A 22,725-nucleotide genomic window follows, 5' to 3' on the forward strand; every position below is an offset into this window, starting at 1 on the left:
CAAGTCCTTCACAATCCGCAGTAGACCATATGTCTTACTTTAGGCCATTTTCGTAGCTTTGAAATAACCATATTTCCAGCTTGTCGGTGAAAATATCCATCCATCTCCATCGCCCAGAGGCTGTTTTAAATAGCACTGTCGGAAACTCATGATCTCCCTGGCTACACTCAGTAATACTCCTTGAGTATCCTGATTTTAATTGGTTAACATTATTTACTCTCTTTTTGAGAGCTATAGCTACATCCATTCACATTACAATCATATCGATACAGGTCTGCCTAGAATTATTGCAAACATGATGTTTTGAAGCAAATCTGGGATTTTCCCAATGTTCTAATAATAGACATTAACATTTCACCTTACATCACTTCCTGTGGGTTTTCCCCACTATTATGTCCATTTCACAATCTCAGGGGATTCTCCCCTTGCCATAAACAGTCTTCATTAATGATGTTGTTATTATGTTCATCTGGGTTTTCCCCTGATGTCATAATAAACAATCTCTTGCATGATTATAAAGGTAACTTCCCCTATTTCATGAAACACAATTTTACAGCGTACATCACAATAGCATTTCACGTTAGTGGTAATAGCGCTGTCTTCAGTAGATAGCATTTCAATCTAACAGCGCTGTTTTCAGTAGATAACATTTTAAGCTAGTGGTACCAGTGCTCAGTGGCATAGCCAGGATTTTGGAACCGAGGGGGCATAACTTGTAAATGTACCGACGGAAATATTTTTTGCCGACGGAAGTTGTGAATGGTTGCCCCAAATTTTTTTTCAATGGTTTGAAAAAGTGAAGCATAAAAAAAAAAAAAAAAAAAGGATATCAGGCACTAGCAATGAATAATTCAATTTTTAAATATTTTTTATACAATTTTCCATTCTTTCTTTCATCACCGTGAATAAGCAAAGTAAAATATTAGTCCATTGATCACCCGAATTATTTTTCACCAACACCTTCCGTCTACCGACGGCCTCTCATGAACCATGGCCATCACGGCACTGGCCCCCCTGCCCCGCCCCCCCCTGCCCCCCACACTGGCTACGCCACTGCCAGTGCTGTCTTCAGTAAATAGCATTCCAAGCTAGTGCTTGTAATTTATTACTGTCTAGTGTAGATAGCATTTCAAACTAGTGGTAACAGCACTGTTTTCAGTAGATAGAATTTCAAGCTAGTGGTAATAGTGCTGTGATATAATTTCAAGCTAGTACTGTAACAGTTTTATCTTCAGTAGATAGCATTGGTGCTGTCTTCAGTATACAGGATTTCAACTAGCGGTATATAAACAGTCTTGTCTTCAGTAGATAGCATTTCAAACTAGTGGTAATAGTACTGTCTTCAGTAGACAACATTTCAAGCTAGTGCTTATATTGTTGTCTCTAGAGTGTAGATAGCGTTTCAAACTAATGGTAGCAGTGCAATCCTCAGATAGCATTTCAAGCTAGTGGTAAAGTGCTGTCTTCAGTAGATAGCATTTCAAGCTAGTAACAGTGCTGTCTTCAGTAGATAGCATTTCAAGCTAGTAACAGTGCTGTCTTCAGTAGATAGCATTTCAAGCTAGTAACAGTGCTGTCTTTAGTAGATAGCATTTCAAGCTAGTGGTAGCAGTGCTGTCTTCAGTAGATAGCATTTCAAGATAGTGGTAACAGTACTATCTTCAGTAGATAACATTTCAAGATAGTGGTAACAGTACTGTCTTCAGTAGATAGCATTTGAAGCTAGTGGTAACAGTGCTGTCTTATCATTGTCATCTAATGTTGTTAAGATACACTGTGAAACTAACTTAATATTTTTAATTTTGAAGTATTATCATAATATGTGACACGATCTGGTCCATGGGGGGCAATGGAGGCATTTTTGAAAAGAAAATACAAAAGAAAATAGACATCAAAAACATTTAGAACTTTAGAACCAAGTATGCTAGACCTTTGGTGTTTTCAGTAAATGATAGACTATTGTACCGGTATGTATAATGTAATAATTACAGTAACTCAATTGTCAAAAATGCCTCCTTTGGCTCCCATGGACCAGATCGTGTCACATATTGCCATCTTCAGTAGATACAGGGTGTATCAAAATGATTGGTACCCATCAATTTTGATGTTTATTGAAAAGCCTACCTCTTCCAAATACACTTTTGGATACATTTGAAATATCCAGAATGTATAGTTTATGACTTGTTTTTGCAATTAATTTACAAATTATTTGGATCTTATGTTGAATTTGATCTGTCAGGCTCATCCATTATCGATGAAAACTGATGGGTACCAATCATTTTGATACAGCTTGTAGCATTTCAAATTAGTGGTAACAGGGCTATCTTCAGTAGATATCATTTCAAGCTAGTGGTAACAGAGTGCCATATTCAGCAGATATATAATTTCAAGCTATAACAGTTCTGTCTCCAGTAGATATAATTTCAAGGTAGTAATAATGGTGTTGTCTTGTGATGAAATGGATAGGGGGAAGGTAGACTACTCCGTAGTCCACTTGCCCATTGTGTATACTCTGGATATTGTATTTTAGCTTAAAACTCTGATTTAATTTAATAATGTGTGCACAATTGATAGATTTTCAAAACTGATCTTTTCAGTTACCGTACCCCCTCTGTTTGTTAGCTTCCCAATTGGACTACTGACTTTGACTTGCAGTTAACATTTTTAACACGGGACTCTATGGAGAGTTAGGCCAATTTCTGGCCTAACTAAAATTGGCCATGATGTAATGCATCTTTAATTGGATCTGGCTTGTGATTGGTCGCCCAGATCTCGTTATGGCTTAAATCCTCCGGGCACCTGCCATTACCATTAATAACTACATGGTACACAACTATGCGGCCTTTGTGTTGGTGGGAACATTGAACTCTCAGTAAGTACATGAGCGCGTCTTGTATTTGCTTGCGGTTAAATTGGATTGATAAACAAGTATGATTGACAGTGCATGTGTTAGGGACTTTGCCCGTTCAAAGTCCCGTTTTAAAATGCAATGTCCATAGTCGATTTTTAACTCGTAGATTCTAAAATCAGAATTGTTCAGTATTAATTGAAGTGCCAATAAAATTATGACATTATGATATGTTGTATTCAATAATATAAGCCTACGTACACTTTACTTTTACTGTCACTTATATAATTATATAAACTTTTTCTTCACAATTTTATACTATTATTTGATCATCAATAAATATCAGTATAATTTCGAGTTCAACTGAATGCTTTCATCATGATTAATAACATGCTTTTATTTATCAAAAATCGACTATGGCATAGTCTAGGGGGAAGGGGGACAAAGGCCAATGTGTCCAGTAAATGATACCTTGTCCTAAAAATAAACAAACAATAACTTCACAGATCCGTCTCTGTACCATTTTGTGAAGTTGCCTGAAATGGTTTATAAATTGGGAGAATATCAACAAAATGTGAAGATAAGTGAAAGGTTCTCTCATCTTTGGGATCATATACAGGTACCCGGTATTGGATTTGCACAGAATTCCCCCCTCATGGTTCAAGTAAAAATTCTGATTTCCACTGAAGACCCCCAAAAGAAATTTGGATTGTCCCTTTAAACTTTGGCTCTTTAAAACCCCAGGTTTAAAACTCCCCTGGCGTAAATATTGAACCGTCCCTAAAAGTACAAAATTGACATCGTGTGGGCAATAATGGAGAGATTAATAGATCTCTGAATGTCTCTGAAAATATATAGTCCTGCATGATTTTTACATACCTGTTTGCTGGAGATTTTGATCACAATTCCCGTCCCTATGATAGTATAACTGCAACTCCAGCTAGGGCAGGCCTATGAATGATGTTTCAAACAATGTGTGCTTCTGGTTCCGGCTGTTTTCACTTTTCAGTGTCAATAGTGTACTCAATTTGTCCGGCAACCAAAGTTCAACTGACACGTGCAAGACTTCAGGTCCTCAACTCAGCTCAGCCTTCAGGTCCTCGTGCCGAGGTCCTAAACTTCAACTTCAAAGTTCCTGAAAGTTCAAGTCTCAAAAATTCTCCGGAAAATTCCCCAGCAAAAATCATGGACTGTAGAGAAAGATGCATATAAAAAGGCTGATAAACGGCAAGAAATATCCAGTGCCCAAATAGCATATCCAGGGCACAAATTTAAATAATATTAGTTGTCAAAATTCCCAGAGACGAAGTGACAAGCGACCCCGGGAAAGCGACAGACCTTTAAATATTTTTGTTTACAAATTTTCATCCACCTGTCAATCATCAAAGCCTGCCGCCCGCATTTGTTTGTGACCCGAAATGACCTTATTAACAAGCTATTATACCGTATTGACCGATCGATTCTTTAAAATAGGGGTGTTTAGCATGTACCTTGAATTTAATCGAATAAGTCGACTTTCTGTGTACTTCTTTTGCACAGAATGATAACGCATTATATCTGTAAGTAAAATCATAATCTAGTTCAGTGGACTACGTTTCTTCATTATGTTTTATATGGGCTAGTCTATGAAGATTTTAAGAGGCTAACACCTTTTCCAATTATAATTTGCGGAGGTCTGTTTTCGCCATAACAATTTTCTTTAATCCAAGATGGCCGTACCAGCCGAAGGAGGTGTTGTGAAGCAGGAAGATGCTATAAATGCACTCAGTCGAGAGGCTGAAGAACTGAAAATCAAGCTTGCTGACGAACGACAGAAACAGAATGATGTTGAACGTAAGATAGGGTCTGTTCTAGTTGTTTTACGTGACAATCGAGGGGTAAATCTATGTGTAATTTTGACAGCGAAGACCGAAGTGTCATTTATAAAATTGTTCAGTGCACAGTAGTACACAGTTTATAGTGCATGATGAGTGCGGTTCTGAGTTTTGATCACATCTACATCTACATCTACATCTGTACTCGGCATAGTCCTTCTGTCAGGATGTCGTGCCAAGGTGACAAAATGCTTGTGTACGAAGCCTATCCTCAATCCATTTCACTGATAACCGACGATGGATATGAGGAAAGAGCTTGTTGGAGCTATCTCAGATCGTGTCAGGGGCCACGTGCCCACGTCACATCCATTCATCATTTTCATGCATTGGAATGAGAACAACTTATTGCATATTTTTATTTGCAGAGAGTCAAACCATCGAGATAATCTCGATGGTCAAACCATCGAGATAATTATCTCGATGGTCATAGCTTGTGATACACTCCAGAGTTCAGTGAATGCGAATGTTGTTTTCACTCCAGTGCTATTGTCCGACCGACAGAATACTAGAGTAATACTAGAGTGCATTGCCAATTGCTATGGTTTTTCGGTCGGACAGCGGAGCACTTTTTTGCACAGTGAGGTTATTTATTCTGTTAAATGTTGAAATTTGGATGAAATATATTTTGATGAGTCAACTGTATCTTTTGAACAAGATTTACCTATTTTGGACAGTCTAAAATTTTGATGAAGTGTAATTTTAGCAACATTTTTGATGCAATTGCCTCAATTTGCCTGTCGTGATCAGCTATGTTTACTTCTGAACTTCCATTGCTTTACACGGTGTCATGCTTCAGCGAACCCGACTAGATTTTGAATGCAATGGTGAATGGTCTCTAGCCTAGAATGTGAAGCTATCGGTGAGCAAATTCTTGGCTACACTTCTCGAGCAAGTCAGAATCAGTGATGCATATGTAAAGCAATGGAAATTGGGAAGTAAACAACGCCGATCACTAAACGGGTATGCTTGTGGCTGAAAAAGTTGCTCAAATCATGGATGTATTGATTTATTCTTCCATGCTCAAGTGACACATCAGTGAATTGTAATGTTACGGTGTTAGCATAGTTAAAATGAGCAAACTTTGCTCTGAAGATACAGATAAGTCATCAAAATAAATTTCAGTAAACATTAAACTTCTCCCAGAATTGTTTTAATGCATTTGAAAATTGACAACGATTAATGTGACTGAACATATAAGTACCCATCCCCAGTTGGCCAGTTCCAATTGAAACGCCCAATTGCCCCTATTTTAACATAATTGAATAATTGAATAATTGAATAATTGAAACTGCCGGCTCCGACTGGGAGTTCCAAGAAGTGCTGTGAATGTGTCACTGCGGTATAGTGTGCATTCACATAGTACTTAGCCATCAGAATGAAAAAATCTTTGCTCTACAAATCAATTATTGCAAATTACTGTTACACATTTATTATCATTTTCACCATAAAATATGATATGAAAATGATGGGCACTCGTCAAATCCTATGCTTTGGTCCACCTAGAGTTTGGTAGTGATGTACGTATGTGCGTATTTCTCTGGTGGCAGTTGAATCGCGCATGTAAAGTTAATCACGCTGAGCATACATGCGTGCATACAAAGATGATTTGTCGGTATGCTTGTGGCGCAAATCTGAAAAAGCATTGACTTCACTGCCGGTACCAAACTAAGAAACCCTTGTAGATAAGACTGGTGTTAGGCCTCTTGAGAAAAGCAAACTGACACATGCATTGTTGGTGTACAAAATCACCATCGCTTTTGCACACACTGAGCATGCATGCTGTGATTTGCCTCTCTGCAGAGTACTAATTTAGCCACAACATTAACTAATTTACATCAACTATAATAAAAAAAACCTCAGTTCACAAAGCATCTGCAAGCGTGGGTATCCCATGTGATGCAATTGTGTCATCAATAACTCATCATGCGAACAGTCATATATGGACACGTACAAAACCCTACCCGAAATAAAATGGGTTTTTTTCCCTCTTCTTCTTTCTTTCTTCCTTCGTTCTTTCATTCCGCCTTGCCAAAATAGGCAGGAGGCATTAGGGTTTAAAATGAATGTACACTCAGAACGTTACTGACCAGCTTCTTTTGTTATGCATTGTACGCTAAAAGTGGATCGATACATGTTGAAATCAGCACAAACCAGAGATTAAAATTAGGCATGAAATTGTGTCTTTTAGTGTCAGATTCTTAATTTTTATAGGCTTTAACTTCGCCCATGAGTTTTTTTGCGTTTCAAACTAATATAGTTCGCTGAAGAAAGATATTTCACACCTCGATTAAATTTTAATCAGAATTTCCGTTTTAATTTCACCCTTTTTCACTTCAGACTGCAGAAATGTCCAACTCAGTACTAAGTACTTAATCATTCATCCAAGGGTATATTTACGCATTGATTTTGAAAAAAAATTCAATCAAAATTGGAGAATGGTGAAATGAAAATGTAAATTCTGACATTCAAATTGTGTCTACATACCCAATCACCCCACTGTCAATGGTCAAAATGGTGGCAATTTCAATTTTTGTGTGAAGACAATTTCATTAGCCTTCACCAGTGGGCTGGCCCCCACTGACCAAGGACTATAGGGTCCACAAGTTATAAGTTCCTCCCTTAATTCCTTTTTTAATTTATCAAAACATATTTTTAAAAATGTAAATGTGTGGACCAATTTATAGCGTCACACGTCATTGCGTTCAGTCACAAAGGTTCATTATGTAAAAAAAGAGACCCCCTTTAACGTTGCTATAAAAATGGCAGGGGGAACTTATAAGTTGTGGACCCTATATTATGTACATGTAGTATTATATAGTAGGCCTATAGATGCTAACTTAGTGTCATTTTCTATAACATAACAGTTTCAGTGGTTGCAGAGAAGCTAGAAATCTTGCCTCAGCTGAACCTGAAGCCAAGACGCATTCTCAAAGGACATCAAGGCAAAGTACTCTGTCTAGACTGGGCCAGAGACCAGCGTCACATGGTAACCTCATCACAAGATGGCAGAGTTATCATCTGGGATGCATTCACCACTAACAAAGTAAGAACAGTAAGAACTTGGGCCTACCAATAAATTTTTATGATGGATTGATTTCTTTAACTTTTCATGGATCAAATCAAGAATCTGTTTCACATTTTACAATATAGACCTGTATAATAAATTCAAGAGGCCTATTTCCATGATAGAAAGGTTTGAAATTCTGAAAGGCCATTTGCTTTTACCAGGTGCGTAAAATGCATGCGATATGTAATACCAGGAACAGTCATCCAATTTTTGTAGTGTTTTTCTTTTTTTGCAACAATTAGAATGTTTAAAAATTTCAATATTTAAAATGACTTGGTGGTATGATTAATTCGTTATTAGGTTCAGCATTGGTATGACACTTTGCGCACTATAATTTTCTGTACCATAACGACACTTCAGTATTATTTGAGCACTGTTCATGGACTTCACAGCATTGGTATTCTGTTTCAAGCTATAGTTTGTGTTGTGCACCATACATTAGAGGTAGCAGTACAATGCTTGTATCATTTCTCAACCATACATAATCTACATTGTATATCGCACACAAAAAGTATCCTTACACTTAAAACAAAAGCAATTTCTTAAAGAAACTGAAACTAAATTACCAAATAAAGTGGTTGATATAGATGGAATGAAACCTATATGGTCAATAACAAAAAGTAGAGACATAAGCTATATAGCTTCTGTTTCAAGTGTTCACCCAGAAGGAGGAAATATCCTATTTTGTCTCTTTGGAAACTCTACTTTTGTCAAGGCACTAAGGGCTCATATTGAAATTCCCTTACACAGGAAGGTGTGCGCCATCCTGCAGCTTTCCTGTGCTAGCCTTCTTTGTTAAAATCCTGGGCAGGGTGTATCACTGATGCATATAATCCATCCGTTTTTTGAACGAGCTTTCCTGAGGCGCGCGCTTAGCGAGGGGAATCCTGCCTTCTTTCTGTGTGAAAACGTGGTAGGGTATTTCAATATGAGCCCTAAGGCAGATGCTATATATCTTCTGTTTCAAGTGTAAAGATACTTGTTGTGCGGTACACATAAATGTAGTGTATAATTCTGACATTGCATCTGTTTTATGATCCCATAGGAGCATGGTATGACTCTGCCTACAACATGGGTTATGGCTTGTTCCTATGCACCATCGGGTACTCTGGTAGCATGTGGGTAAGTACAATAAGTGTGTAACTCCATTATATGTTTTGTCGCTCTTGGAGTACATATAGAGCCTAAAATTGAACAATAATTTGCATCTTTAAGATTGAGTGTTACAGAAGTTTGTGCACTCAGTGCTTAGCGTGCATTTTTTGCACAAAGTGTTACGCCCAGAACTCAAAAACCCACACACTTTTGATTAAAGTTTGCTGGGAGGGCACATATCAAAATAATCCGGATGGTGAAGTTATACTATTTGCGCTCCATAAGCTACATGCAAACGTGGCGGAGTCAGTATAAGACACATTTTTGTTGAAATGTTGGGAAATACAAGTGACAGCTAATAAGTTAAATTCATGAGATACATTTGTAAATATTATCATACCATTCTTACCACAAAGGTTAGATAACTACAAAGGCTAGGTGACTGAATAGTTTTGGTTTCTAGTTGGCAAAGGGACCTTGTTCTAATTACATTTTAACACTTACAGTATAACTTCCTGCAATACTATGTAAATTCCACAATTTATGAAGAAAATGGTGAGAAAGTTTCACTGTAGCAGATTGTGCCCAAACTCACTCTCTGTTTAAAACTCAAAATAGATGAACACAGACAAGTAAAAACATGCAGGAGGATGTGATCAAAACGGGTTTAAAGCTGAAAATGCAACTAGAGGAATAAGTTAAATTGTGAAAAATGAGATAATATAATATATTTCACAAACAAGAGGACTGTATGTAACATGATATGTGTCAGACGTTTCACTTGTATATGCTGTAGTTTTAGAAAAGTAACTATTGATGGTATCTCAAGTTTCATCTGGGCTGTTGTTGACTTATTTTGGGCAATGTGTAGTCTATATCTGCATAACTCTAAACTAGGTCATTATATAGCAAATCGAGAAGTTTTTCAGAATAGCTCAGTATATCTTTTCAATTGAAGATCATTATTTGTATTTTTGCTAAAGTGTTTAATGCACCATGTGCATTGTGCATACATGAGTGTTTTCTGATTGAACAGATTCATCAGGATCTGTATAATAAAGTCAGTAGACAAAGTTCTTGGTAATTGATCCAGAAATTGCACTTGCTTGTGTATGTTTTAGCAACACTTGTTGCCTTTATCAACACTTGATGAGTAGTGACTGCTATTGGCAACCAACGCTAGAAGAAGTTCCAGTGTTGATCTTAGAGTTGCCAGTTGGCAACTTAATCTCCCACACAGAGGGTGTAGATTTCTCATTGTATATCTTTTTTTTCTATTTTACAGAGGCCTTGACAATAAATGTTCAGTGTATTCACTGACACCAGAAGAAGACTTATCAAGTAAGAAGAGAGCCGTTGCTATGCATACAAGCTATGTATCATGCTGTACATTTATGAATTCAGACCAACAGGTGAGGCTCATCACTTAATCTTCTTCTCCCCTCCTCCATCCCTTTTGGTTTGCAGGTACATATATGTGACACAATCTGGTTCAATGGAGGCTAAAGGCGGCAAATTTGAAATTGAAATAAAAGCAAAAATATGGTGTAAAAGAACAATAAAATAGATTAGCAAATAGACAAATGTTACAAAACTTAGAACCAACTATTCTAGATCTTTGGTGTTTTCGGTATATGATAGTCCAATGTTTGGTTGTTTGTATAAGGTTAATTAAATTTTCAAAAATGCCTCCTTTGGCCTCCATGGACCAGATCGTGTCACATAAGGTTTCATAGGCCAAAAAAGTATCTCTCAAAGCTGCCACATGCATTCGTTTAGTGTTGGAAATTTGTCTCGAAGAAATTGGCTAGCTCGGAGAAAGTGGCCAGATCTTTGTTTGTTTGAGGGGTTGCAGAAATGTTGGTAAAATATGTTTTAAAAGTATTTGTTGAAAAAATTGTAAAATTAAAACTTTTAAGTTAATTTAAAAATAAATGGCAATGATATTTCATTATGTGCTCAAGAATGTAAGTTTTGAAAGATCTGATCATTCTAACTTTTCCCAAGCTTATTTTGTGACTGAGATCTATAGTCAGGCAGGAACAATGCATTCTGAATTGGATTTTAATTCTACACAAGCTTTGAGACATAGTATTATTTTTTGACCCTATCAATGGGTCTGATGTGTGATAAATATTTTTTTGGATTAAACAAAAAATATTATCTTGTTTTGCCTGATGAAACATAGCTGTATCCTAATTCTTAATATTCCAATTTCAATCTATTTTTTGAAAAGGGGGCCTTATTTTTGCATGTTGTATGGCAATACAACTGGTACTAAATAACAGGCTTGGCCACTAGTCTAAGCCAGACCTGGAAAAATATTTATTTCCTTGCAATAGAGACCAATTTCCCTCCAACTTAGCAGTATTTCCCATCATTTCTTATGTATTTCTTTATCCAGAAAAGCAAAATTCCCTTCAAATGACAAAATTTCCCAGCAGGGAGATTGCTAAAATACACATTTCTGGTGTTAGGGGGAGTCAAATTGCTGCCCCAAAAAAAAAAAAAATTTCAGGGATATAATGTTTCCTAACAAACATTATTGAAAAATATTTTGTCAACACTTAATAATATTATGTTAGAATGTTTTGCATCACATTTTCAAAAATGTTTTCTGAATGTTATTAAAACCTTTATATAACCCGACATTAAACATTTTCTGTAAAACATTGCATGTTTGCTGGGTAAGCCATGTGAATGAGTCTACATGTATCTCTCAATATAACAAATTGTTCAATTAATTTGAAGGGAAAAATTGTAGCTGAAATGAAAAGCCGACCATCAATTGAAACTTTTTACCTTTTGTATTGAAGATTCCCAAGTTTCCCATGAGAAGACATAAAATGTTAAGGTCTTTTATAAAATTTCTGTTTTAAAAATATCAACAACAAAAAAAGATTTTTAATAATTTGCCTTAAAATTGGTATTATATCACCTATATAAAAAAAATAAAAATTATTTGATATCAGGACATTCCTCATATTCAGCTTGGGGTGTCTGATGTGCTCTTAGGTTCAACAAAAAATACTATGCAAACATTACTATCCGTGCCCGTAAGGGAAGTTATAGCATTTCCTGTACAGTTCTCTATCTGGATCTCATTTATAACTTGTTTGGCTTATAAATGGCGAAAAAATAATATCGGGTATTGATATAGAATGGTGTGCACGCAGTTGGGTGAAGCACTTTTTTTTTTGCATAATGCGTGAATGGCACACGCTAAATGTGAATTTATGTGAGGGTAAGATGGGACTTGGGATGCATGCAGTAACAAATAAAAAATAATTGTCACCAATTATAAATACATATATCGCTCTGTATCTGGCTGTGTAATGCTAATTGGAAAACAAGTTCAGTTTAGTTTTATTGCTTTGGTACCTTATTTTCATGTTCTGAAGTATTTAGAACGATATCTCTATATTGTGTACATGTACAGCATTGTACAATACTCACATACCATTTTTCAGTGTTATTTTTCCACATTTTCACTTCTGCCTTGATCCCATCATGACCAGATAAAAAGAGATTGGCCTGTACTTTCATTTATTTTTTTACAATCCTTAGAAATACAGTTTGAAAGTGTTGTTCTGTGAAATAATGTGAAATTAAAATAAGTGGTTTTACAGTTCACAGTAAGTGCAAAATTTGTTACGTAACAATTGCACCATTGTTTCCTGTGTGAGTTGGACTGACAGTTGCCATGGTTACTGCCTTTGTTCTATCCAATGGAATGTGTATAGTATCAGGTCACTGCTTTAAATTGAATTGCTAGGACAAGGCATTGATATAGCTACACTTGTATTGTGATACTGTCATGGATAGTTAATTGATATACTAGTAAATGCTACAACAATGACATTGGGCAGATAACTAGTGCAAATTACTAGTAGAGAGGCAAGATATATTTAATTAAGGAGTGGTAAGGAAATTTATACTATGTAAAATGGGACTTTCTTTGTAAGGGTATATTTTTGCATGGTCTTTTTTTTGTTGCAATTTTCTGGAATAATTTCTCTGATGCCTGCGATTCAATTCCAAAACACTGCTTTTTGAGAGGCTTTATGTTTATGTGCAGTCTTTCACTTGCAAAAAGCATGAAATAAAAAAAAAATGTTACAAACATTTCTCTATACAGTAGGTAAATCAAGAACTGTAAATGGATGTTTAATTCAGCAAAGTGAGTAGAATGTTCGGAATACAATGTTGGCTACAAATGCAGTAAAAGATGTAGGCTACTGGTACAATTAACATTTTAAAAAAATATATAAATACATCAAGAATTAATGAGACAGTATATTACAGTCTTCGGTTTTCTAATGAGTTTATATGATCTCCTGTTACATTGTGTGTCAGTGTTGGTGGGCACTGGGAGAGTGAAAGTGCATGGTCAAACAACATATTTTCCTCAAGAATTTTTAAGGCATTTGCATTCTCTGTAATATGATTTTTGTGCCATTTTCAATATAATTCTGAAAAATTTCTCAGCCTTTTTAGATGACTTCAACAACAGTAAACATTAGCAGAGAGTGTAATGATCATGGCTGGAAAATGTTGGGCATCTTTGCTCCTGCTGGGTAACCAAGAATAATGTTGCTTTTGCAAGTAAAGATTATAATACTTGAAAATTGTGGGGAAAATGGTTATATTTGTGGCAAATTGACTCTCTGGGAAATGAAATGTTTGGGCCTGGTGACAATCCATGTACTATATTATGTGAATCAATCACACTGAATGAGAAAGCCGTTTTGCAAAAAAGTAGTTGTACATGTATGTTGATTTGGTATCATTTTGCAGAAGGGTCAATTTCACCCTATTAGGTATTTCTCTGTTTGCAAATGATCAAATTCATGCATATGTTGTGACACTGATTATATGTTCAGTGATCATTGGAGATATTAGGTGGATAAGATTGGTGTCATAGTATGACTATTGAATTTGCCCAATTGCAATATGCCCGGGTCAACATGATAGGGAACATACTCAGCATAGCATTCAGGGGTAAATGTACTGTCTGAATGTTGTACCAACCTTTTTGCTATTTACATAAGTAGATCTTATTAAATTTAACCAATTGTGTGATTTGTTAGTGTTGAGAGCACCCTTGTATCAGGAAAGGAATGTGTTTTTGTAAACCATACAATAAAATGTTGTTTTATTGATGTTATAATGGTAGGGTAAAACACCCGAATTGCCCCTATACAGTAGTCATTATTGATATTAGTAATTACATAAGCTGCAGTCATTTCATTTTTCTCATATTGAATTTCAAAACTGAAAATGATTTGACTTTGTTTTCTTTTTGCTCTAAGACTTATCAATTCTCACCATCTTTGCTTTGTTCACCAGATTCTAACAGGAAGTGGAGACAGTACATGTGCATTATGGGATGTGGAGAGCAGTCAGCTAATTCAGAGTTTTCATGGTCATAATGCTGATGTCATGGGATTAGATATCTCACCATCAGAAGCATGTAATACTTTTATATCAGCGGTAAGTTGCTTTCAATTCACATACTTCACTATGCGCAGCTTCAAATTGTAAGCGTGTGCTCAAATCAGTGTGACTGCCAAATTATATGCAAAGAAAAAAACCAGCTTGTTTAATAAAACTGTTCTGAAGATATGATCTTGGGATGTAAAAATGGTTGCGGGATCAATTGTGCAATTTTTTGTTGACTTCAAGTTGCACGGTAGGAGCAAAAGAATGGAACAAACTTCCCATCCATTAGAAATGCTCAGATTGTTGGCATTTTCAAGAAGCTGCTAAAATGCCATCTGTTCCAACAAGCCTATCAGATTGAATTTCTTGTGTTTGCCTTTCAGTGCCTTTGAACAATTGACTTTTTTTTAATTTTGGCACTTAACAAATTTTTATTGTTGTTGTTGTTGTTGATTGCACAAACAGGGTGCATCACTCAATGGAAAGTTTATGGAGCCATGTATGCACCGTCTGGCTTGATTTGTCTTTTTTTCCCTCAAAAATCAAACCCTTTTCATAAATTACAGGATATTTTATGAGAATTTATAGGAAATGTTTAATAAAAATATAAGTTTATTTTTACCAAAACTCAAAAACTAACTGACCTATCAAAATTTGAAATGCTATTGCTATGTTTGAAATTATTTAAAAAAAATTCCTATATGATACATCTATTACTTCTAACATAAATGTTTTGATTTTTGTAACATAACTGTTCTGATTTTTGATAAAAATAGAAAAGTCTATCTACATTGACCGCACATAACCTGTGTGCGCACACACAAAAGTTTTTGCGTCTTGATATATATTTGTATTCATATTTTTGTTTGTGCTGTTCACCTACCACTGTTATGTGTGTTATATGTACTGGGTTGTTAATGGTTACTGAGAAAATACCATGAGAAATTTAAAAATTGTATGAGAAAATTAAAAATAGCATGAGAAAATTACTGTTCCAAATATTTTTTTTTCTCGCTGCTCTCAGCATGCTCCATCCCTCGTAGGTACCAAACATTGAATGAAAAATATATTGAAAGGTTTGACCAAGGTTTGACTGGTATTGAATAGTACTTATGTAGCTTCTAAGATCAAAATGGTCATACAGTCACAACTCATGTGACATGAATTCAACCAATCAAATGGTAAGAATCCTAGTAAGAGTTTTATAACATGCAAGTTTCCAAGGGCGGAGTTGTTTTTTCCGTATTTTAATTAATTTTCACCCAAAAATGTATTGTCCAATCTATTTCCTTTCAGAAATCACCTTGAATAAACCATTCTGTGCATTTTATTCTTCTTTCCTTAAGAAGTTGGGCTCTGATGTCATAGTTTCCATGGCAACTCCTCTAACTAGCTTGAGCAGTGCCCTTGGGTGAATTGATGAAAGTGAATGCTATATGGTCAGACAAGACCTTTTGCATTTCTTTTTTCTTCATTATATGAAAAAAGGATGTTGGAGCTATTGGCTGATAACTTGATTGGAGTGAGAAATATTTTGACTCTCTCCATTAGCAAAATTATGTATTATTTTTCATGGAAATTGTGAGAGACAGTAATGGGGGTGAATGACCCCTTATGATATCTGACACTCAGAAAGATTCTGCTTATTTTGAACAACTTGAATGGCCGAAGAGAAAAATGTATTTAAGATTTTCAGATTTAGTCAATTTGGATTAAAATGTTGCAATGAAAATTGTTGGACATATGGATACTTAGAATGTTAAAGGGGCATTTTGTGATCTATAACCTCGTCCTCCCACTTCTTTCAAAATTAAAAAAAATTTTATACCACCGGAAGCGTCTGGCTACATAATGTTAGTTTGCATAAAATGTCTTGCAGATTCATTTACTTAGCAAAAATATGGCCAAAGTCGTAAAGTTCTTTTAACAGAATGAAATTACAAAATATTGTCCTTTGGAGCCTATGTAATACATATAATCATGCGTAACTCGCAAAATCGGAAACAACTGAACAGTTGGGAATGAATGTTTATCATGGATATTTACTCAAACATTACAGGTTCATCAGGCATTGCTGTTCATAAGATTAATTAAATCTCTTTTGTTTTACTCTTTAAGGGGTATGGGATATACATATATAATTGGCACTGTGTACTCTTTGGTAGAACATTATTCATAAATGACTGATTATAGAATCTAACCCAATATTTTCTTTACTCTTTCAGGGGTGTGATAAACAAGCCTTGGTGTGGGATATGCGTACTGGGCAGTGTGTGCAGTCATTTGAGGGTCATGATTCAGATATAAATGCCGTTAGGTTCTTTCCTAGTGGAGATGCATTTGCCACAGCGTCAGACGATGCATCTGTAAGTTGACTCAGGGACACCTTTGAGATGGCAAGAGAGTGATATAGGAGAGTGATTTTGAGCTCTTCTTAGTTAACCATTCTCTCCTGACTACTAATCAAATGCATAGAAACTGTATTTGGCACCTTCTATAATATAACCCCATGTGTTACTGCCTTTCTTACAGTGCTCCTGATTGGTTAATTACATGATTATCTATTTAACCAATCAAAATAGTGGAAACTTATTAACACAAAATCTTGTTACCGGGTAACACAAAATTCCTGATAATACAAAATGTGTTTTTGAGTCCCAAGTCTTTACCTTGGTACATATTTATAATGACCTGATAACACATAATCCTGTTAACACTAACTAAAATCCAAGGCCCTGACAACAACTTTGTGTTAATGAGGTTCCACTGTAGTGATTATTGTTGGAATTTTAAGCTAAAACCCCTTCAGCCCTATTGGCCATTCTTACCATATCTCTGATTGGCTCAATACATTATATAGTCCTCTTTCTAACCAATCAAAATAGTTCTTGGAGGCCAGTAATAATTCAGCTGGTAGTGGTCTTGGGGATAAACTTTACAGTATACTGGAAATGGTATTACTTTTCTTTACTTATCATTCTAGTAAGAAGTTTGAATCCAGTTAAGGTGTATTGTTTATGTATATTTAACATCCTGCGTTAATTCTTGTATGGGCTGTTGGACAAGATTGTGATAAAACTGCAGCATTAAAAGCTGCTGCAAGCAGTTTTATGTATCATTCAGTGCTTAGTCCAAAAACATAAAACTGGAGTCTGAACTCCAAATAGTACAAATACCCCATATTGGATTTTTGTGTATGAGATTATCACAATATATATCAGCTTAGGCTTGAACAATAACTGGTGCCTTTATAATTGAGGGTAACAAATGTATGTGCATGTTTTGCTTAGCACATGTTATCTCCACATCCACAACCAACAAAATGCAATTAGAACTCAGAAATCAAAGATTGCTAGGCACATGGTGAAATTATTCACAGGTACATAAACACTATTGCCCTCCATGAATGAGATACCTGTATGGAGGGGTCTGAACTTTCTGTCTAACTTCTTACAAAAGGTACTAATTTGCACAATTATGGTTTTGAGGTGCAAAATATGTTGTTTTTTTGTTGTTGTTTTTTTGGTCCTGACATACCTGTCCGGGGCTCAGCCTTTAATGTTACACCACCTGACATTAATCATCCATCACAATGATTTCTGCTCAGTCCTAATTACTGATAATAAATGATCAAATAATATTATTTTGTGTTGTCTTTTTCAGTGCCGTCTCTATGACTTGAGAGCAGATAGAGAGATCAACTGTTATGCTAAAGAAAGTATCATATTTGGAGCAACGTCATTAGATTTCTCACTCAGTGGTAAGAACAATGAATCAGGGGCTATTTTAACGTGTCTCACTGTCACGTTCGTGCAATGAGATAAAAGTGTTGATGAAGTAGAGTGCGTTTCAAAAATAAAAAAATTGACATTTTTACCTGAATGTGACCGTAAGAAAGGCTCTACCATTGTCTACTATTTTAAAAGCATATCTACACGGATGGTTAATTGTCACTGCACGAATATTTCATCTCGTCACGTACGTGACAGTGAGGCACGTTAAAATAGCCCCTGCAATTAATGCATGTTTGTGCAGTACTAGTGTTTGTTTTTGTGTACTTTTGTAACTGGAAATGAGACAAACATGAGAAATTTCTTGTGTAATTGTGGAGGCACATGGACTGTTGATGTCTGAGGTTCTAGATCCAAAACGGCATAAGAACACAGAATTGACTGCAGTTTTCAGTGTAGTATTTTGTCCAGTGGTCCACATTTCGGTAGTAAATCTGAAAAGAAATACAGTAAGGTGTGCATAAAACTAAAACGCAGTTGGATAGTAAAGACTCCATAAGGTGGATCATCAATTGTCCATTGTTGCCTATGTATCTAGGTAGTGTGTTGGGACAAGTAGCGTATGTTTGTAACTTGGGAGAGTTTAGCGATAAGTGTTACAAGTATGCTGAAGAAAAAAAAAGGATTGATAATCGGTTGAAAAAAATCAGTAGATGGGTGTGTATCTTTTATATGGTGTGTGGGGGTGTGTGTGTGTATTTGTGATCAATGATGAAATAACATACATTAATCCTCATAGCAAGTTGTTATTTGAGGACCACATATATGACAAGCAACATTAAATTTGCCTATCTTTTAAATCTTCAGGGCGGCTGTTGTATGCTGGTTACAATGACTACTCTGTAAACATTTGGGACACCCTGAAGGGCACACGTTTGACGATGCTCTACGGCCATGAGAATCGTGTCAGCTGTCTGCGAATATCACCAGATGGAACAGCATTGTGTACAGGAAGCTGGGATTATACATTGCGTATATGGGCTTGAGAAGAGGGCGGAGTTGAAAGTGGTGAAATGTGTTGGTATGATATTGTCAACTGAATACAAGAAAGTCGTAAATGCTTTGTTATTACTATGCAATTACAGCCTTCATGCACTCAGTTTACGATTTATGAATGTCACAAAGTGATTTAGTTTAGCTTCCTTGAGACAGCGATGTCATAGCATATCTTCATCTCTTGTGTGTATGTGGGATTCGGGATGGAATTGTTAGCATAATGTGTCATTAGACCAACCAAAATGGATGAGAATGAAAAATACTTCGACTCATTTTGCTTGATGTTGCATGCATCTCAAAGAGATTGAACTGGGAGAGCTCAGACTCCCATTTTGTAGGGGAGGCATGGCAGAATAATCTGGCTGTAGGTACACTACATGTTTCCCTCCGTGAGCAATTTGCAAACATGGCAGGGCCTAGTTCTCCCAGTTTAATTTCATTGGATGTCACTGATTCAAGGAAGCAAACCCCACTATGGAAACAGATACTGTCAGAATGGGAGCATTCATACTGATTTGACCTCTACCCTAACTTTGGTTTCATAGCCCAAGACTTTATCTCTTCTAGGCATGTTTGTTACATTTTGTCAGTTTCCCTGTTGCATCTTGTATAGGTACCAATTAAAGTTCTTTTTAAACTTTTAAATAATGCAGATGTGTGGAATTTACAAACACAGATGCTACAGATGTGATATATGTCACATCTGAGTAGGGTATACTGCATGTATTTGCATGTAAGTTTAAACTTTTAAAATGTGACTTGCACATCCTGTGAAGAAACTTGTCACACATACTGTGTACCATAAACAACTGACAAATAATTTTAGAAAAAAACAAACAGAATTCTGCTGATAAGTTATGGCTGTTGCATTTGTAACTTCTCACAAAAAGTGTTTTACAAAGGTGTAGTTTCACTTTGTAAGTCTCACATGCATGAAATGTAGATTTTTTTTCCAGAAAATAAAAATGCAGCTGCGTATTGTCACACTTCACAGTGTTGCGTAGGGTAGAATTTTAGCATTGTGAGAACCAAATTTGATTCCATCACAAAGACTTTCACGCAGGTTATTGGATTTCTTCCAAAACGTAATTAAGTAAATAATATCTCTCTTGGTTCTGCTTTTCCAAAATTTCACTAAAGAGCGTAAAGTTTGATTTTTGTACAGAAGGAGAGTTCATGGACAAACAAAGAAATGTTAAACCTGTTTGACACTAACTTGTGTTTTTATGGTATTTGTTGAATGCTGATTGAAAAGTTCTTTTAAGCTTAAAAGCTTTTGAAAGTTTATTTATGTGTTACAAATATGCACAGTATTGTTTGACCCAACATGTGAAAGGGAGTGAATTTTGGCTGTCCATTCTTCCTGATTTAATTACCTTTTATGAGTTATTCCATTTGAAATCACACATCCCTATGGAAGACGACTGTTTATTGACACTACTGTGTCAGGTGTATAGTTTTTCCGGATATATTTTAAAATTCAGGTGAAAACTGGCTAATTCTGAAATGCAATTTGATTTTACACAATTTGATCCCTATTTGGGAGCTGCCTTGCATTCAATCAACTTGCATAGCTTTTACACTGGTGTTTCACATTACACACATTAGTTGATCTGACATGGCTAAACAGGTTGAATTTGGTTGGAATTCAAGTCTTCCTCAAGAAGAGTGTAATTTTCAAAAGGAATAGTTCAATATGAGGACAGGGAGTGCCGGCTAATAACCTGAATGTCCCTTTTACCATGTTGGATCTTGATTTCCTGTACTTACAACTTTGCACTCCTCTTTGTAGTTATATTCCATGAAGGTATTTATGTATAGGACAGTACTTTATTATAGGCTAACAACTCAGTAACTATAGAGTTTTTATTTATTTATAGCAATGTATAAACATGTACATGTAGATTAGACTTGCTTTATGTTATATGGGTATGAGTTGAAATACGCAGTACAAGATTATGTAAATTAGAGAAACAGTACAAAAAGTGTGTGAGATTGATAAGAATTAAAAATGATGTAACTAAGACAATAATGGCATATTGCAGTTGATATCCATATGCCCCCTGGGGAAGACATGACAATACTCTTTCATGCAGGGAGTATGAATTTTAATGGGTTTACCTGAATGGGTGACTCCATTTGAATGTGCATCCCTTGTGCAGGATATTAAGGTTATGTCTTGCATGTATGTGGATTTCAAGTGGAATAGCCCAGTGATGGGAGGGATAACTTGCTACAATATATGCATGGACATAGCATGGTGCTCTGAAGTAAAAGATACATGTGGCAACAAAATTGCCATAGTATTTCAAAATGGTTAGCCCTGACTCATTATCAAGTGCATGCACAGGGTGTGGATTTGGGTGTTGAGGCCTGGGATTACAACAAAATTGTCTATTTTTTAATTTCCCCATTACTTGCATCATTTCCATGTTTTCTATGCTTAGCTTTTATAACCAGATCAAGTTTTGCATATGATTCAGGTGCTTAGAAATTGATGCACAAAGATAAATTAATCAGTCAAAGGTGTAGTTACATTAAGTAAGTAAAGAAATGACACAAATTAAAAAAATGTAAAAATTAAAATGAACCAGTGGATGAATGGCAGTAGTTGAGAACAGAATATCAGTACTTGTGTTAATCTATAGTTAGTATTTAAAACTTGAAATAAACTTCATGATAGCTTCATTTGCATACTTTTATTGAACTCTACTCGAGGTCCTACACAAGTCAGTCAATGTTGAAATAAGTCAACTCTGATCTTGTGTATAATATGTACATTGGTTAGTTATGAAAACAGGTTGAAAGTGTGCTTATTTAGGTACGATGTCACCCCATGTGATGTACTATTATATTCTGACTGACTTTTATTCTAAGTGACCTTAGGCAGTATACCTCCCAACAAAAGTAACATTTGACTAATAAATTCGGTATTGAATCCAAGAAATTGAAAGCTGCCTCTACCAATTGATTTAGTAATACTCATAAGTATAAATTTAATTGACACAATAAGTGCTCAATGTTGAATAATGCTATTCTAATTTCAATTGGTTAGGTTGGACTTTTGTACACAGGGTTTTTATCATGTGTTGTGTTACTTATGGGAAATGGGGGAAAATTTAGGTTTGAATGACTAGTGGTGTTGTAACAAATTAATATGCAAATTTATTCTGTTTTCAGTATTTAGTTGAAGTTGGTTGTTTACTATGTGAAACTTGTTGAAAACTATTTGTGTCAACTTATTTGGTATTTAAACATATGAGGATAGCCCAGGGAAAAGAATGGTCATTGCTTAATATCAGACCCACCTACAAACAGACTGCCAGTAAATTGCAATAATATTAATCATTACCTTTATTCCACCCTTGAACAGGTGGTATTCAAAATTTGAGCCAAAATATAAAAAAAAACATGGATTTGTTTTTGTGCCCAAAGTTTTCAGCATTATTTTACAGCATTATTGCCAAATATATATACAAGTAATACCCAGAATATAGCAAGGTAAAACAAGATAGTTTGAAAAGGATTAAGACAGACTGTATCTGGACTGGATGCGGATCTGATCTAGATCAAATGTGGATTCAATTAAATCTAGATCAGTGGATCCAGTGG

The 22,725-nt window shown here is 35.6% G+C and overlaps 2 protein-coding genes across 2 annotated transcripts in view; both read left to right on the forward strand.

Moving 5' to 3' along the window:
* Positions 1–22,725, forward strand: part of LOC140158581 (translocon-associated protein subunit beta-like) — a 468,516-nt gene that overhangs the window by 195,045 nt on the left and 250,746 nt on the right. The window lies entirely within an intron of this gene.
* LOC140158576 (guanine nucleotide-binding protein subunit beta-5a-like) lies at positions 4,545–22,116 on the forward strand. The gene is made up of 8 exons (XM_072181713.1): positions 4,545–4,681; positions 7,587–7,765; positions 8,835–8,911; positions 10,170–10,296; positions 14,234–14,377; positions 16,552–16,692; positions 17,990–18,086; positions 18,925–22,116. The coding sequence occupies exons 1-8, from the start codon at positions 4,558–4,560 to the stop codon at positions 19,101–19,103; spliced, it is 1,068 nt and encodes a 355-aa protein (XP_072037814.1). The 5' UTR covers positions 4,545–4,557; the 3' UTR covers positions 19,104–22,116.

The sequence above is a fragment of the Amphiura filiformis genome, chromosome 8, assembly GCF_039555335.1.
Source record: "Amphiura filiformis chromosome 8, Afil_fr2py, whole genome shotgun sequence".
Classification (NCBI taxonomy): Eukaryota; Metazoa; Echinodermata; class Ophiuroidea; order Amphilepidida; family Amphiuridae; genus Amphiura; species Amphiura filiformis.